At 34.8% G+C, this 19,058-nt stretch overlaps 2 protein-coding genes and 1 long non-coding RNA gene across 6 annotated transcripts; all 3 read right to left on the reverse strand.

The window, feature by feature from the left end:
• Positions 1-385: 385 nt before the first annotated feature.
• LOC108215353 (uncharacterized) lies at positions 386-4,057 on the reverse strand. The gene is made up of 2 exons (XR_010288274.1): positions 3,366-4,057; positions 386-3,220 (listed from the first exon to the last, which is right to left on the reverse strand). It is a non-coding gene; the product is annotated as an uncharacterized LOC108215353 (long non-coding RNA).
• Positions 4,058-5,474: 1,417 nt separating this feature from the next.
• On the reverse strand, positions 5,475-7,568 carry LOC108215276 (cytochrome P450 86A22). Its single transcript, XM_017387742.2, has one exon. It carries the CDS (start codon positions 7,381-7,383, stop codon positions 5,746-5,748), a length of 1,638 nt encoding a protein of 545 aa, XP_017243231.1. The 5' UTR covers positions 7,384-7,568; the 3' UTR covers positions 5,475-5,745.
• A 6,371-nt stretch (positions 7,569-13,939) lies between these two features.
• LOC108203931 (pentatricopeptide repeat-containing protein At5g41170, mitochondrial) lies at positions 13,940-18,872 on the reverse strand. 4 transcript variants are annotated; one of them, XM_017373148.2, is made up of 5 exons: positions 16,119-18,872; positions 15,919-15,978; positions 14,523-14,620; positions 14,295-14,376; positions 13,940-14,167 (listed from the first exon to the last, which is right to left on the reverse strand). In XM_017373148.2, exon 1 carries the CDS (start codon positions 18,692-18,694, stop codon positions 16,214-16,216), a length of 2,481 nt encoding a protein of 826 aa, XP_017228637.1. In that variant the 5' UTR covers positions 18,695-18,872; the 3' UTR covers positions 13,940-14,167; positions 14,295-14,376; positions 14,523-14,620; positions 15,919-15,978; positions 16,119-16,213. The 4 variants fall into 4 exon arrangements, with proteins under 4 accessions (XP_017228637.1, XP_017228640.1, XP_017228624.1 ...); XM_017373151.2 differs by having other exon boundaries at positions 14,523-14,639; XM_017373135.2 differs by having other exon boundaries at positions 15,919-15,983.
• Positions 18,873-19,058: the final 186 nt, after the last annotated feature.

Consider the following 19,058-nt stretch of genomic DNA (forward strand, 5'->3'; position numbering starts at 1 on the left):
TATAATAACTGCATAATAGTATGTGGTGTATAAATGTTAGTTATGGCTGTAATGATGTTCCTGACTTGTTCATTGGATCTTGTTACCGCTTTGTTTATTTCACACTTTTAAAGCAATTGATCTGCAACTATTTCTGATGCTCTCTTATTGTATTAAGAGGACCACATTTCTGGTGAAGTTGTTAGGATATTATGGACCATGCACCTATCATCTTTTATCTTCATATATTCATTCTGTTTTGTACTGAACCAATTATGCAGTTCTCTATCATTCTGATATGAGACATTTTGCTATGTTTCTGCATCTAAGCTCTTAAGAAATTATTTCAGATGTTTAATCTATGTTTGTAATTTCTGTGAATGCTTTTTATGATGGCTATAGAGAGTTTCTGTTTACTCTTTTGCATTTTTCTATTTCAGTGGTGAAATTTTTACCTTACGAGATTGAGAAGCATGTTCATTTTATCTCGTCCGCAAATAATACACATTTTTCTGTACTGCAAAATTAATTATCTGTAGGAGTTCTGCTGGGTTGACGATTCATGATTAAGCTTGATGGAGACTGTCAAGCTCCGTTGGTTGATTTCACACTTTGCTCTCAAAAAGCGTAAGGTAAGTTCTAATTTTGCTTTCAAAAGGTAGATATAAGAGTCTGCAAATCTAGCAAATTTTGTTTTCTCTTTCAGTAATGGGATATGAATTGGTATCTGGTGAAACTGAGAACCATTTAGCTCTGGTAAATCTAAAGAACAATGTAAGAGAATAATATATATTTTCCTTTCTGCTTCATTGCTTATGACCTTATGCTAATTGATGAATTGGTGACTGTATACTGCATAGAGTTCTTCGGAGCACTTTTTCCTCATCCATATAGTATGTGCTTGGAGCAATATGTAATTAATTTTTAATATAACAGATCAAATCGTATACCATACTGAGATACCACATAAAAATGACTAAAAGAAGTTGTTCCGACACGAATATTTTCTAAAAAAAAAAGTTATTACAAGGCAATTGGGAAAATGCATCAACATGTGTATTCTGTTATCACTACACTGTAAGTGTTCATATACAACACTTTTTCTCAAAAGTGTGGCATACGAGCACTTATGACATGGTGAAAGAGATATATGAAATATCTTGACTAGAGAAGATTACATTATGTTGTTTTAGCTACCTAGAATAACTTGTCCCAAATTTGTATGTTATCAAGAGCTAGCTTGGGAAAATGCATCAAAACTCGCATGTTATTAAGAGGCACCTTGTCATTAAACACTACTCCATAAGTGCTTATATGCAATGCTTTTTCTCAGAAGTGTGGTGTATGAGCACTTATGGCGTCGTGAATAAGATATATATATCAATTGGCAGAAATATCTCAAGAAGATTATATTATGATACTTTAGCTACCTAGAATAACTTGTATAATGAAATGTACTTCTTAATCTCTGTGAACTAACTTTCTGCAGGAAATTGATGAGTCTAAAGTTGAAAAGGTCCTGGAATCTGTGGCTATTGCAGCCAATAAAAACACTGTTCCTGGTGATGTCTCTGCCATGGTGCATGGGGGCATTCGAATGGGTAAACCTTTCTAATTTGATGGAGTATTCTTTTGCTGGAATTGTGAGTACCCATTTTTACGGAGGACTTATTAATTTTGTAATCTAGGAACACCTGCTCTGACTTTGAGGGGACTTCTCGAACCAGATTTTATAAAAGTTGCTGAGTTCTTTGATGCTGCGGTGCAATTGGCTTTAAGGGTCAAGGCTAATACAAAAGGTAGATATAAGAGTCTGCAAATCTAGCAAATTTTGTTTTCTCTTTCAGCAATGTTTTCTTCCTCATGCGGCTATCATATCACGACCAAAGTTGAAGGACTTCGTCAAAACAATGAAAGATGAAATATATCAATCTGAGATCACCAAATTAAAGCATGACGTGGAGTATGCCAAACAGTTTCCTACAGACTGTGAGAAACTGTTTGGCATACTCCTCCACTTCGTGCTTTAATTTGGTAATCTCAGATTGATATATTCCATCTTTTATTGTTTTGACGAAGTCCTTTAACTTTGGTCCTGATATAATAGGCGCATGAGCATGAAAACGTTACTGAAAGTGAAAACAAAAAATTTGCTAGATTTGCAGACTCTTATATCTGCCTTTTGTATTAGCCTTGATCCTTGAAGCCAATTGCACCGCAGCATTTATAAAATCTGGTTCAGAGAATCCCCTCGAAGTCAGAGCAGGTGTTCCTAGATTACAAAATTAATAAGTCCTCCGTACAAATGGGTACTCACAATTCCAGCAAAAGAATACTCCGTCAAATTAGAAAGGTTTACCCATTCGAATGGCCTCAGGCACCATGGCAGAGACATCACCAGGAACAGTGTTTTTATTGGCTGCAATGGCCACAGATTCCAGGACCTTTTCAACTTTAGACCCATCAATTCCCTGCAGAAAATTTGTTCACAGAGATTAAGAAGTACATTTCATTGTACAAGTTATTCTAGGTAGCTAAAGTATCATAATATAATCTTCTTGAGATATTCCTGCCGATTGATGTATATATATCTTATTCACGACGCCATAAGTGCTCTTACACCACACTTCTGAGAAAAAGCATTGCATATAAGCACTTATGGAGTAGTGTTTAATGACAAGGCGCCTCTTAATAACATGCGAGTTTTGATGCATTTTCCCAAGCCGGCTCTTAATAACATACAAATTTGGGACAAGTTATTCTAGGTAGCTAAAACAACATAATATAATCTTCTCTAGTGAAGATATTTCATATATCTCTTTTACCATGTCATAAGTGCTCGTATGTCACACTTTTGAGAAAAAAGTGTTTGAATATGAACACTTACAGTGTAGTGATAACAGAATACACATGTTGATGCATTTTCCCAATTGCCTTGTAGTAATAACTTTTTTTGAGAAAATATCTGTGTCGGAACAACTTCATTTAGTCATTTTTAGGTGGTATCTAAGTATGTTACACGATATGATCTGTTATATTAAAAATTAATCAAATATTAAAAACATACTCTGAAGAACTCTATACAGTATACAGTCACCAATTCATCAATTAGAATAAGGTCATAAGAAATGCAACCAAAAAAAAAAAAAAATTATTCTTTTACCTTGTTCTTTAGATTTACCAGAACTGAATGGTTCTCAGTTCCACCAGATACCAATTCATATCCCATATCTGTCAAAGTCTGGATTACAAAAAAGACCTCAGAAATAAGTTGAAACAGCAAATTCAACATAGTGAAAAATACAATGCCGTATAAAGTAGAAGCAGATGAAAAGATTTTTCGCATTTTTTAAGAAGAAGAAGGTGAGGAAATATAGAAACTATACCTCTTTCGGTGCAACTGCTATACCAGCAATGGTTTGATTGTGTGGCTCGCCTTGAAGGCGGAAACACAGCACGGTTGATTCTATGCTCAAAGTCGTACATGGCCTATACGACGACATTCAGATGTTAATTTAGTTCTGATATGTTAAAACTTCAATCTCAGCTGTATCGATAATTGAAGATGAAAAACCAGGTGCTGAGAAGACTGAACAAGTTGTGAAGCAAATGACAAGTGACTTATAGGTTCTGAAAAGCCAAGATAACAATGACGAAAAATATTCGAAACCATGTGCTCTGCCTCCGTATTTACCTAATGCATGTGTTCATAGTTGTACAAGCCAGCATAAGCTTGCACCAGCAACAATTAATTTTGGCCTGAAGAGTGCTGCACTTTCCTTCAACTGCAGCAACAGACCAAATTTTATCTCAGTATAGAAAAATCAACAACTCCCAACTGAAAAGTGACTGATTATGAGGTAGGTGTTTTCTGTGGGGTGCCGGTCCCCGGCATATGATTGCTGGGGAGGTTTTATGCAGCACATACGTTTCTGGCTGGGGAGGTTTTATTCAGCGTTTTAAAAGCGCATCCTGGTCGCTGGATATTCATCCAACGGCCGCAAATTTGTTTGTTGTATAAGATCCGCCAATGCACTCATACACATATGAGCTCCCTGATCGTAGTAGATGCATCCGGTTCTCTCATCCAATCTGTTACTTTTATTTATTTATTTTTCCTGTTTTGCATTGTATATTTAACTCATATGTGGTCTCTTAGTTGGTCCAAGTATCCACATTTCAATCAAGAAATTCGACACAAAATAAATGTCATGTCCGAGTGTCCAAGTATCAGACACGGGTACGCAACCTAAATATAAGAGTCGGAATAACATAATTGAAACGATAAAAAAATGTTGAAGTTGATAACAGTTAGCAGATGCATGTTTGAAATATCGATTTTCTTCTCTTTTTTCTTCTTTCGTTGAAAGTTGACAAATGCCAGGGCCTTGAAATAGACAGTTAACCAGAATCAGATCCATTCTGAGGTTTACCCTTCAAAGTCACTGCTCTTAGTCTTGGTCTTATAATTGTCTGCTACTAACGGAGACTTGAACCTTGACCTCTTATTAGCAAGTCGGATTTACACTACAGCAAATATTTCACACATATTATTTAACTGAAATTTAGCGAGTAACGAGTAAACAATTTAGAATTTAGGGCCCCTAAATTTCAGAATATTCAAAATAAAAATTCTGACGCATATATGAATTAGGGCCCTGAAAGCCAATTTCGACTAAGGCCTCGTGAATCTCAGGACCGTCCCAATTAGGATTACAGTAGTGTAACGACAGACCATGAATATGACTACAGAGATTACAGGACACAGTTTGTTAAAAGTGTTGATCGGATAGTGGTTTACAAATCTGACATAATGATAAACATTAAGTAGCCGAATGTTTGGTGGAGAAAACATAAATAGTCTATACAATTTGGTTCTTGTTACTTCATTTATTATGTAGTTATTTACACTCCCTTTAAAATGCCATTTCAATAATTGTGATGAAATCTTACATGTCAATTTGTCATAGGTCAGGATTGTCTTGTCTACACAGACTGTAATCTCTATCACAGAAACAAAAATGAAAAATCTCTCTTTCTATATGATGGTACCTTTATGGTGCATGTTACCTAAATACTAATAAATTGACAGCCAAAATTAGAGACACTGCAGAAATTGATTAATAGACAGCATTTCTAGCTGGGAATGCCAGAAAATTAGAACAGGTGTCCAGATTATGATAGTGATATTTGCGCAGAAATTTTACTAGTTCAGTGTAATTCCGTTGTCAAGTGTAGTAATTACACCAGTGGCGGGACCGGGATTGAGAAATAGTCGAGACTAAGACAATAGATCGCATTAGCAGGTATGTGAAAAACGACGATGTATGATGTATGCAGTATTACCCTCGTTATCTTCAAATTACAAAAAATTCTCGAAAAAAATGTTGAAATAGTTGTATTATATTACAAAGAGAAAAATACAAATGAAATTTAAGTATAATCACTCTGCTGTTGGCCCATTTTTTTTTTACCGTCAAATTTGTCCAGTTGCATGAAAAAACAATCTTGTGAAAATGACAATTATGTAGTACACAGAGAAGTTGTATGCTGCAGAAATATTCAAACATGACAGGAGATGTTGATGATTACTTCTGACAGACATGGCTCCTGGTCCATGATTAATGGAACTCATGTCTGACAAGAAGATCATCAACAGAGCCACAGTCACTGTACTTTATAAATATACAAATATAAGTAAATACATTTTAGATTATATAGTAGTTCTGTGAATATTTGGAGAAGAGAGCATATTCAGGGATGATCTTAAGCAACCTCAGCGACGAGCTGGACATATTCCAGCTCCTCATCGCGTGTGTTGCCCATGCATGCATAGTTTTCTCCGATCTTGGCTACGATAGGAGTCAAGTCCCTAGGGTGCAAATCGACCTTGAGCCCGTATTTCAGGAACAATGTCAGTGACATCTTCTGTTCCACGCGGTGGCCAGCTGTTACTGTCAGGCGATGGCGCAAAAGTAGTGCTGCTGCGATAGACTTCATTTGCAGATACGCCAGATCCTTGCCTAAACAGATTCTTGGGCCTGCATTAAAAGAAACAAACTTAAACTGGTCTTTGGTTTCAAATTTGGTTTCGTCTGCAGTTAACCATCTCTCTGGTCGAAATTCAAGGCAGTCTTCGCCCCATATGTACTTCATCCGGCCAGATGAGTAGATTGAGTATGTGATTGATGATCCTGCTAGAACAACAGTGCCATCAGGCAATATGTCGTCCGAGACGACATGCTTTGAGTCCTCCGGGACAGAGGGATATAGCCTTAGAGTCTCTGACAATGCTGCCTTGAGGTATATCAATCTGTCAACTTCTTCAAACACTAACGGATCCTCAAGCCACTTGGATGTATCCTTGCCACGCGAGTCCATCAGGACAGCACATATCTCTGTCAGAATTTTTTCTTCTACTCTCGGATTCTTTGTCACCAGCCAGAAAAACCAGCTCAGCGCCACAGATGACGTGTCACGCCCAGCTAGGATGAAGTTGAGTGCCACGTGCTGGAGGAATTGGTCAGTATAGGACTCCTTTTTCTTCATGAACCGCGACAGCAGGTCGTCGTGTGGGACAACACCGCCACCATTTTGCTGACTAATCAGTTCAAGCTTACGTGTATTGATGACATTGGTCAAGTACTTGTCCACATGTCCAATGCTCTCACTCAAACTGACTTCCATTCCAAGGCGGAGCCATCTCCTCAGCTTCCAGATCATCTCGGGCAATATAAAGCGCTGCAACGTGGCCTCCGTGGCTCTATCAAAAGACGACGCAAAGCGATTCTCAGGTAAGCCCGGAGACAGAGTCTCCGGGTCTTTACCAAAAGCCAAACCACATATATTATCAAAAGTAAGCCGAAGCAAGAGGTCTTGTAAATCAACCGGCTTGCCCTCAAGCTGAGCCGTCTTAAGAATAGGACAAAACCTATTCTTAATGGCTCGGCTCACCCACCTGGCCATTGCCTGTCGCAATGTCCTGGTGGTAAATTCCAGCGCAGCAGTCTTGCGCTGGAATTTCCACGTGTCACCGTCAGAATTAAAAATCCCTTCACCAAGCAAATCATGAAAAACCCCTTGCCAAGTCGGCCCCTTCGGATAATTATCAAACCGAATCTTCAATATATGCTCCAAATTCTTCGGATCACACGTGACCGTCACAAGCCCCTGCTTCTGCGCCAAGAAGGGCACCGCGGCTATGCAGGTCTGGTACGTGCCACCACACGCGCGCAAATTCTCAGCAATCCAATCATGCATCTTATTCGAATTCTCAATCAATCCCGGAAGACTTCCCACTATAGGCCAGACACGCGGTCCCTTCAACGGCCTCACCATTGTCCTAAACCACATCAAATAGGCCGCGATCATCGCCAGCACCATCATAACCGTTGATGCATCCATCGAATCAAAACCACCTTTCTCCAAATTTGTTCGAAGAAAAGTGAGAATTTAGAGCAATGTGGAATGCTGCAATGAGTGAAAGAAAGATGGATCAACAAGAGAGGAAAAGAGTGAGTATATAAAGGAGGGAGAAGTAGAAATGGAGGCTATTAATTAATATGGGTGGGCCGACTTTATGTTGAAAAACAAGCAACGAAGCTGCGTGGTATATTTTTTCTGATCAGTGTTTCCTAATGAAGAGCTTTAAGAGGGAGAGTTATTTATTGCCAACACAGGTTGTTGGAAGAGAGCTAGTTTGCTATCTAACTAATTACTGTAAACAACCACTTCCATAATTACTAATACTAGAATTATACTACCAGATTTTTACAATGCATGTATGAACATCAGCTTCCTTGCACCTCTCCCAGTAATATTTCCACCCGTCCCCACTATACAAGATTCCCGTAACATTTTACGCGTCTCGGCGCGCAAGATTCCCGCAACAACTTTTGAAATTATGAATACTTCAACTAATTATACTAGAATCATCCATGCATATGTAAAGTCGTAACCTTATCTTACCTGGTATACTAGATTCCCGCAACCATTTTTGATGTATCCTTATTTTACGTTACAAATTATGTATGTGCACACATGTATAATACATTATTTCCGTAACATTTTCACTTGTCCTGGTGTGCAAGATTCCCGCAACCACTTTTATAACTATTCATAATCACACATTCATACTTTTGATGTATCCTTATTTACGTTATAATTTATGCAAGTGTACATGTATAGAACCGTAAATAGTATTCGGTACACAAAACTCTCGTACTGACATGGTCCATTCTCGAATGTGCGTACTCAATACTCAGTAGTTTCGCCACAAATACTAGTATGCACATACATTATTGATATTGTACTCAAAACAAGAAATGGTAAAGATATTGTAAGTTATATTCCCACCTAATTTGGCAGGAAAGAAGGGTTGAGTGCTAAAGTTGTAGCCAGCATTGAAGAAGGGGGGGAAGAAGTAAATGGGATTAGTTGGAAAAAGAAAGAAAACACACATACATGTTAGGATGTAGGTATATTTATAGATGTGTATATGGTTAGAAGATGATTGAAGTGCACAACTAGTACAACCCCTTAGCTGGTTTTTCAAGAAATTAGAAAACCCAGAATATATTTAATTCACTAGTGTTTGATTTATCAATAGGCTTAGCTATATTTGGGAAAGAGACAAGAGATTGCCCAAGTGTTTTAATTAGTTTAATTACATGTGACTGGTTAAGGTTGTTGACTAATTGTCAGCTAATTAACCTCTCCATTTCAGATCTTTAATGTTGTTTACCAATTCCTAACCTTTTTTTTTCCTTCTGATTTTGTTTTATTGGTTATGTGTAATTAGAGACTTGATTAATTTAGGACAGTGATTAGAATTGTTGGTTTGTTTGATACTTGTGTGATTGTTCTATTCTTTTTAAGCTAGTTAAATACTCTTAATGCATTATAGGGAAACAGATATATCAGGACTATTTGAAGAAATGTGATATACTACCTCCATCCCAAATTAGATGTCCCCGTTGACTTTGGGCACGTAACTTTAGGTTCATTCCAAATTAGATGTCCGACTTTGTGCACGTAACTTTAGGTTCATTGACCGTATACTTCCGAAATTTATTTTTTTATTTTTTCTTTTATAAATGAAAATTTCATATTTTAATTTTTATTTGCAAAAATAAAATTTTAAAAATAAGTAACGTATCTATGCGGTCAATGAACCTTAAATTGTGTGCCCAAAGTCAACGGGGCCATCTAATTTGGGATGGAGGGAGTAACATAATTTACTTTGGAATTGTTCATGATATGTAACAGATTCAAATAATTTTTATAAATATTTATAAGAATAAATTGTAATTTGAATAGATTATCAAAGGATTTATTTATTTAATAAATGATTCGTTATATATGAATTTATAATTAAATATATGCACATAATTATCTTATCTTAGATCGAGAGCCTTGTATACTCCTTCTGTAATTAATATATGACGTTTGATTTTTTGGCACACACTTTTAAGTGCTTTGACCAAATAGTTTAAAATATTATTTTTGAATTTTTTTTGAATAAAAATATATAAATAAAATTTTAATTCACAAAAATAAATTAATTAAAAATAATAATTTTTATTATTCGGTCAACCTTAAAATAGCCAAGTCAAACGTGACATATAAAAAAACGGAGTATCCGACGTTTCTTAAACAAGAAGGGTAACGGTTAGATGTTGAATATGTAGACATGGGAAATGTCTGTATCAATTATCATCTTCCGTCTTTGTTAGCTTCTCAGACACTGGTTGAACATTCGGAACAAAATACTTAATTTTATTTCTCATATGTTTAAGTAGGAGGGACCGAAATGATTTACGGTCTTTAAATATTCAAGTTGTAATTTTTTTATTAAAAAAATATAGTATAATCATAAATACAACCTCGTTAGCAACTCCACAAAATTAACTGTTTTCAACCACAAAAGTCACAAAAGTCAAAACCCTAAATTTCTCTCACCTTGAAGTAGCCGCCGTCTCTTTTATCTGAGGGGCTTCCATCGGCTTTCACCGGTGGAAAGCCCAATCTTGTCTTCTTTTCTTATTATTAGTTAATCTCTTGTTTTCTTCAATAAGTTCCCAATTTATTTGGGTTTTGTTTGGTCTCTCCTTTTGTGAGAGTTTGGTTTTTGTTAGGATTTTGTGTGTTCATCATGTCCGGGATTACAGATCTGCGGGATTTTCATGATGCTGATTCAGTGATAAAGATTTGTATGGTGATGCATTTATGGTCGATTGCTCAAAACAACATTGGGAGTATTACAGCATGTACAAATCTCTTCAAAAAATCGCTTGGTTGCCTACTGAAGAAGGAAGGACTTAACGGCGATACGATTCTTCGTTTGTTCAATTTCGACTATATCTGTAGATGCCGTATGGCTTTTCATTATTGAATTATTTTCCTTTTTCAAAAAAAAAAAAAAAAACTGTTTTCAACCAGTGTTGCAGTCTCATTTGTAACTTCGACCGAATTTTTGAAAATAAATTTAAATATGTGTATGTGTATTTATATTTACAAATATTTCAATAATTTAAATGATTTTGATTTGGTTAATGGAATAGATGAAAGTCGTTATTCCGGAGATGGTTGATATTATTTTCTGTGTTTTATTAACAAAATTAAGGTGCTGGTTGACTTTATTTTCAATATTTAGTTTGAAACAATATTATCATATATTCTTGTAAAACAAGAACAGTTTTGTAATTATATTTTTATTAAAAAATATTTTTCAACACAAAATCAGATACCGTTTTATGAAAATTTATTTTTTATATTCAAAAAGAGAATAATATTTTAGTTATGAATTCAAAACATTGTGATTTTTTTTCTTTGCACTCTCTTCTTATTATGTATTTTCTAAAAGTTATTTTTCTGTTTTTAAGATAAAAGGACTAAGTTTGAGAAATTTAATGGAGAAAGTATATAATAATAGTGATTAAATTCGTGTCTAATTTTTATGACAAGCTTACAGAAAATATGATAATAAATCTCATTATGAAAAATATGAAAATAATTTTTGGATGGTTAGTATTTATCTTTTGTTATGGTGATTGAAATTGTTTTACTTGATAAACATTTTCATATTTTTGCTTTCGATGGCCTAAAACTGTTTTCATATATTCATCTTACAATAATTATAAAAATCTATCAACGATATATTAAACGGGGACCATATACGAACAACAAAAATCTAATACCACGACCGAGATTTTTGTGGTTTAATTTGCAGGAAAATTTCTTTAAAATGTCACCTGCGGTTTTGAAAAAGTTAAACAGAACAGCCCACCTAACTGGAGTCACGCCATTCCTGCATAGACAAAGCTGCACTCGTGCATGTATTGATTCACTATATTTGCACTAAAACCAACGATTTTGAGCAAAAATATAAGACGATTGAATTGGGCATAATGTATCAAGTTGGTCACTGAACTGAAAACGGTATCAAAATGGTCATTAAAGTCATCGTAAATATCAAACAAGTAACTCGAAATAATTACAGGGTGTATTCGATTGGGGTTTTAATAGATTGTCTTTAGTCTATGGATTTTAATGGATTGTATAAGATTTTGATTTTATGCGGATTTTTGATAAAATGTTGTAGAGTTGATAGGATTTAGTTACAATGCTTCAAAATCTCATTGATTTTGGTGGGATTTCAAAAAACTTAAAATACACTGAATAATGCCACAAAATCCATCATTTTATGAAATGAAAAAAAAATCCATCAGCATTTGAATACCATCAGATTTTAATGGATTTTAAACAATCACAATTGAATACCATCGGATTTTAAAACATAATTTAAAATCTCAATTGAATAACACCAGATTTTGTAGCATAATTTAAAATCCCAATTGAATACCTCAAGATTATAATAGATTTCAAACAATCCCAATCGAATACACTCAGATTTCATGAATGCAAAAAAATGTTTTAAAATCCCAATTCAATACACCCCTGTTAGAGGCTCGTATTCTATGATTCCTTGATGGAAGACCGAACCTAATCTTTAAATGTGTTACTAAATATGGCGAAGCATGTGATAATCGAATATCGAAAAATCTCGAACATAACATTGAAATAATTTTCATTCTATCTAATTGGAATATCTATTTCGGTCAAAACTCAATTAAAAATAAATAATTATTTTCTCAAAAAAAAGAAGCGAAAAACAATAAAATTCATTTGCATCCTTAAACCTTCAAATGTATAGTAATACATCTTTTAGACCTTAACTAAATCTTTTTGTTGATTAGTACACGATATGATAAAGAGTTTATAAATAAAATTGTAAAGAAAGAATAACACGACCTAATTGATAGTTGATATCAATGAATACCAAGGGAATAAGAAACACATCGAGAATGAAATGAGTTAGACTTGAGAAATAGAATGCCGAAAATAAAGAAACTTCCATAAATGGAATAAAGAAAATTTGAGTGACAAACGACAATGAAATTCACAAGGAAGATGAGGAATGGACAAAGAGATAATGAAATTAAGATAGTATTATCCTATGATTATACATATATTTAACACATATATAATATGAATATTACAAAATGAAATATATTTGTGATTAATTCACGGATTTTGGTTAATTTGGTAAAAACTTTGAAAATCTAAGTTATTTATATTGAATAATTTAAATATTATGAAAGAGAAACATAGAAAATGTTAGGTATTGTTTATCATTTTTTTTCTGATTTTTAAGTTTCTTGGAATACGAGTGACTTCACAACTCAAAAACCGATTCCCATCTCTGAATCCAGTTTAAAAAAAAAAAAAAAAATTCAAATAATTAATAACTAAAAAAAAGTTTTTGAACATATAAAATAGAAAACATGAAAGTGTTCATTACTAAAAACAAAACACGGAGAGCACGATTGGATAACCCCTATGTTATTCCGCGACATCTTTGTAAGACATATAACCCTAAATTGTCAACAAAAAAAACACGTGAAAGATATCAAACACCATCCAACATTTTCATATTTACTATTCTTAAAAACTGTTCAATCATTATATATTTGCCCAAAATCATTTTCTAAAAACAGAAACAAACACCATATACACCTCATATTTTCTAAAATCTTAATCCCTCTATTTTGAAATAGATCGGTTGACAATGACACACAATTCTTTTTTTTTGAAGAAAAATGACACACAATTCTTAAAATCATTATTTTTTAAAAAATAAATTAAAATATCAATCACATATTTTTATCGTAAAAGTAATACAGAGTCAAACCAGACGGGAGGGGTATGGGTATCATATATTTTTACACTAAAAAGCAGTTAGCAAGTAACACAACCTATCCTAAATGCTCTTTGAAAACTCAAAATTTTGATTTCTTGCTATGACCGGCGTAATTTCAGGGCTCATGTATGTGTGGGAACCCCCCACATGAAGGGGTCATTTATCACATCTGACTGAAGACCCTCCAACTGCATTTGGCTGAGAATAAGTAAAAGGCTTCAGTTCCCCCTGACAGAAAAAAATAAGAAAGTTTCAGTTACCATATATTTTCCGCAGTTGCTTGCAAAGACTTCTACCTTGGAAACTGACCTGACCAGCTTTAAATTCCCGGGATTTGAGGATAATATGAATCTCTTAATTTGCAGCACAAATACACATGCAACATTACAACATCACAATGTATTCTACGCATATTAAATGATTACAAAGTTACCTGTACCTGGTAGTTCATGCATAACTTGTGAGTTGTGACAGTTCCTGCATGACTGCTTCTCCTCATATGAAAAGTTAGTCCTAGGAAATTAAAGAGTCAAGCATGAAGGACATAAAAGTGTGTTCATTATGAAGATATCTTAATGTGTTGGTGAACTGACCAGATGATTTTCAAAGGTGCATGCTCCTGGCAAAAACTCTGGTCTGTTGTATTAAGTATAACAAAAGGAAAAGCAAACACAAACAAAAAGATGGAGAACATATACATAACCAAGATTCCGGCCTTAAGTTATGTATAAAGAAAAACACTAAAAGATCGAAATACATCTCTCCCATAATTTTATCAAACTAGCTTTTGCTTTGTTGCTACCAAGTTTCTGGATCTCTAGCTAATGTAGCTATCAAACTAGCTTTGGCTTTGTTGCTACCAATTTTTTCTACCATCAACTCCATTAAGCTACGAATTTATTAAAAATTATCCACAAACAGATGTACCTGCAAATTCATCAACAAGAAAATAACAATAACAATATAAGTTTAGTACATAATAGGACAGTTGATTTTAGTTTAGTGCTCAAAATAAGGCAATTTGAACATTAAATTAAGAGGTTTGTGTACTTACAACCAAGAAGTCCCCTGTTCTGTACAATTTTGGTGACAACTTCAAGACGAATTTAATTTGCAGTTAAATTTTCTCCTTCCACCTAAATTTAGCAAATGAACAGAAAAGAAACAACAATTTATGTAACAAACATGATTTTACATGTCTTGGTATATATAGTATCAACACTTAATATATAATAAATAAATAGTCTATGCTATATTAATAAAGAAGGTTAGACAACTTTACCATTAAGCATCCTGAAAGCTCATTCAGAGTATGCTACAAAGATATTTGATCGTCCGTTAATCTTTCCAGAAAATCTCTATCAACTCAGCCAGCCATATCTGACCAAATTATATATATCTGATAATTTTATTAATTTTTACTACGCATATCAAATATTTGATATAAAAGTTGTTTAATCACATTGTACCCTCAGCTTGTCCAACTTAGTTAATAATGCACGCATAGCAGTTGAGTAATATTATTGAGTACATAACTACTGTACTTTGATGAAAAAATTGATCTGGTAGTAAAATATTATTCTTAAAATATTATAATAAACACTGAATTCACTAATTATTTAGTAAAACACTTCTGGAGACGTAACTTCCTATGGTGATTCTGTTACATATCTTTTTTTAAGTGCACATACTGAAATTTGCTATTAAGATTGGCATACCAAGTTTTTAACATATAAAACTGCTTATACTGAATAACATCAAGTAGACAAACTTTGCCGTTTTTTGAGATACAGTTTTGCAACAGTATAATACCCTACTTGGTAAAGACCTTTGCAAATTCGAGACTAGATCACACAAAATAGACTCTTTCTACAAATTTGGAAATAGTGTTTACAGTGACCATATGGCTTCCTTTAACTTGCCAATGATCTATCACATGGTTGGACAAAAGTTGCCATACTATGTTCAGAAAACAAAATAATAATAACCGGTACAAACTAAAACATATTTAAGTCATAAAACCCTGAGAACAATTATAAACAGCACTTTGATTTACAAGATATACAGTGGGAAAGTAGACCTTTTGGATATATTCATATTTAACGATAGTTATACTATAAGGAATCGATTTGATGAGCTATTGTATATTGCCGTTATTAAGGCAGTGTTTTAAATGTTTTCCTAATTACGAGTTTGCAAAAGGAAACAAAAAATTTAGTAGTCTTTGTAATGGTTCATTTTATATTCGTGAAGCTATAGTTCAGACATTGCTGCAGTTTTTTTTTTTTTTTAGTATATATAAAGATTAAAAGCAGCATCGGTAAGCTATCATGATTATGCTTAATACTTGTCAAATTTCTCAGAGATGAAAGAAAACAGAATAACACATCTGATCTAAACAATAGTAACACATCTCTTTGTCATTTGATTCCAATTTATGTAGAGCGTTCAACTAGATGAGTAGCAATGTCTGTAATCCATATATGCAATTTCTTAATAGATAAAGCATATGACACCATGGCCAGTCACAGCACAGATATTTCTTAAGTAATAGGTACACTGTCAGGATTTCTTGTGGCACCATTAATATTAGCAAGAAATGTACATAAGTACATTCAATCAAAATGGTGAATCTACATAGTCAGTACTAGATCACAAAAAAAAAATATATAACTTACATCGGATTTCTAATGGGAAAAAAGAACCTCCAACTATAGGAACTGAAATTTTGGCATAGTCTGAACTGTCAAATAAACCAATGGCAAAATTTTGTGATGAAGTTAAACAAGCGATATCCTTAGAAGCTTAAATATCAATAGTAAAGAGTAAAGTAGTGTGCAACAACATATTCTAAAATATCGAAATTCTCCAGGAGTACCTGTACTTCGCTGTAAGTCTTGACAAAATTTTAGTAGAGGAAATTTCCAATGTAATGCTCCCTTGTATTGATGAACTCAAACTTAGATACTCTCTCTACAGTTGCAGATCCTGCATACGCTCTGGTGACATCCTTCCACGCTCAACAAAACATAGCATAAGATTATCAGCCTCTTTCACTTTTCCATCTGACATCAATCTTTTGCACACCCTTTCACACAACTTTAAATCAGGAACTAGATTGCGACCAAACATTCGACAGGCCACTTTATAGGATGCTAATGCATTCCCTTTCTTCAGATAACTTTCGATAAGCAAATGACAGGACTTTGCATCAACCACTGAAGCTGTCCTCAAAACTTTTCCCAATAGCTTATAAGCCTCATCAAGGTTTCCAAAGGTGCAAAGTTTATCAACAATCTGGCTATATGCTGTTTTGCATGCTTGCCTTGATAGCATTTTCTCAATCAGTTTCAATAGATCATCCACCCTGCCATGCTGGCAAAATCGGTGGATCACAGTCCTGTATGTAACCGGAGTAGGAAGCAAACCTTGATGGAGCATTTTATTTGCCATTTCAGTTGCCTCCTCTATTCTACCTCTCTTTCCTAATGCATCAATAATGGTTGTATATGTGATTGCATCAGGGTGCTTATTACTTAAATAAATATCATCAAATGCTGACAGGGCGTCATCTAGGTCATCCTTTTGACAGAACCCGTGAATAACACTTGTGAAATTCACCACATTAACAGCACATCCTTTCTTTAAACACTCATCCATGAACAACTTTGCGAGATCTGCTCTTCCTTGTTGACAAAGAGCCTGAATCAACAAATTAATTTCAACAGGAGTTGGATAAAATCCCTTTCCAATCATTTCACGAACTACCTCACAGGCCTCAGACAACTTTCCTTCCCTCCGGAATCCATGCAACACAACACTATACGTAATGGCATTGGGGGTCCACCACTCCTCCTCACTCATGTTCATCATCTCTCTTGCCTCAGATGTATTGCCATTCCGACAAAGCCCATTCAACAGTGCAGTATAAGATACAGTATTGGGCTTGCAACCATGCCTGTGCATTTGTTGAATTAACTGTTTAGCTTGATCCACCTTTCCTATATGACAAAACCCGTTTATCACAGCAGTATAAGTGACTACATCAGGGATGCAACCTTTTGTGAACATTTCATTGACAACTTCTTTAGCTCTTTCCATATTTCCTGCCTGACAGAACGAGTGAACAATCGCACTATAACCAACCTTATCTATGCAAAACCCTTCAGCTTCAGCTTCTCTTAAGAAACTTATAGCTTCATCTCCATACCCATGCTTGGTTAGCGCATGGATAAGAGTGTTGTACGTCACCTGGTCACGTAACAGATTATTTTCCCTCGTCATTTTCTCCAACAATCCCTTCACTTTTTCGATTCTTTTATCCTTGCAAAGGATCCCCATCACAGTATAGTAACTAACTTTATCCGGGGAGCAACCCTTTGAAGCCATTTCAGAGATGAGCCCTATTGCATCTTCAGTACGATCCATGTCACAATAACCCTTAATCAAGCAATTGTAAGTCACGACACTAGGCGTAATACCTACCAACTGCATGCGCTCCAAGAACCTCAGTGCCTTGTCCATCCTTTTCCCCTTCACCAAAACATAAATTGCGGTGTTACATATACCTAAATCAGGTTCAACACCTTCTTTTTGCATAAATGTCAACACCTGCATTGCTTTCCTAATATTACCAGCCCGGCTGAAAGAAACCATCACATAACCAAAAGCTTCCGGTCTACGCACAATCCTTCTTCGTGTCATAAGCCGAAGAACCCGTTTTGCACCCTGACAAAGCTTAGTCTTACTAAGAACCTCAAGCATTGCATAATACACAATAGGATCATGCCTATACCGCCACTGTCTATCAGCCCAATAAAAGAACTTCAAAGCCACCCGTTCATCAGCCTGAGCACGTAGAACGGCACAAACTTGCTGAGGCTTCAAACTCCTTAACAAATGCCTTAACTCACCTTCAAATTTTGGGGTCCAATCCGACCTACGATCAATCAGTCTACATATTTCCTTCACCAAAGGGTTCCTCAATTCATCTTCCCTAACTTCAACTCTATTAATATCACCCCTTTCTTTCCTATTCCGATCATACAAATTCAACACCCTGAACTCCTCATCATTATCATTATCTGTACCATCATCATCCTCTTCCCCTCCATCTTCAGAATCCTCACCCAAACCATCATCACCCTCAAACCCGAAATTTCCGCAACCTTTTATGATCAAATCTTTACCTCCTCTACCACCCAAGTTCTCAACTTCAACAGACCCATCTCCCCCACCATCAAAATCATCCTTATCAACCAATTGGGCACACACATTAGCATCAAAACGAGAACTTTCACAAGAATTTCTCCATGAATTTGTTGAAAAATAAGCACAAACACCCTCACAGTGAAAAGGGCTAATCAAACTACTTTCACAGCATTCAATACTAACCTTACAGCAATTTACAAGAACTTTTCTTGTTCTACACAAGGAATTGAACCTAAAAAACATTTCAACTTCACATTAATGAAAACCCAACTTTGTATCTAATAATCATACCTTAAGCAAGAATTTCAAGAAATGGTTTACGGGTCGGGTCAAAACAGTGTCAGAAGGGCTCCAATTGGGATGAATATGATTTTTGAGATTCACGAAAGGTGCAAATATTCGTGCCGCCAGTCTCCACCGTAAGTATTTTTGTTAATTTTATTTGTAAATCAAAATTTTGATCGTATATTGTTTTTAATAAAAACTTTTAAAGTTAATTTTAATTTGCTCTCAAAAAAGTTGATTTTAATTCTACAGTTAAATACTTAAATATTTGTGTCGATATACTGTTTTTTCATCTAGCCAAAAGCGTTGATTTTCATCACAG

The sequence above is a fragment of the Daucus carota genome, chromosome 1, assembly GCF_001625215.2.
Source record: "Daucus carota subsp. sativus chromosome 1, DH1 v3.0, whole genome shotgun sequence".
In the NCBI taxonomy this organism is placed as follows: Eukaryota; Viridiplantae; Streptophyta; class Magnoliopsida; order Apiales; family Apiaceae; genus Daucus; species Daucus carota.

Bases quoted from the DNA above. Each gene is read 5' to 3' on its own strand.
- LOC108215276 (XM_017387742.2), bottom strand. From the start codon at position 7,383: ATGGATGCATCAACGGTTATGATGGTGCTGGCGATGATCGCGGCCTAT.
- LOC108203931 (XM_017373148.2), bottom strand. From the start codon at position 18,694: ATGTTTTTTAGGTTCAATTCCTTGTGTAGAACAAGAAAAGTTCTTGTA.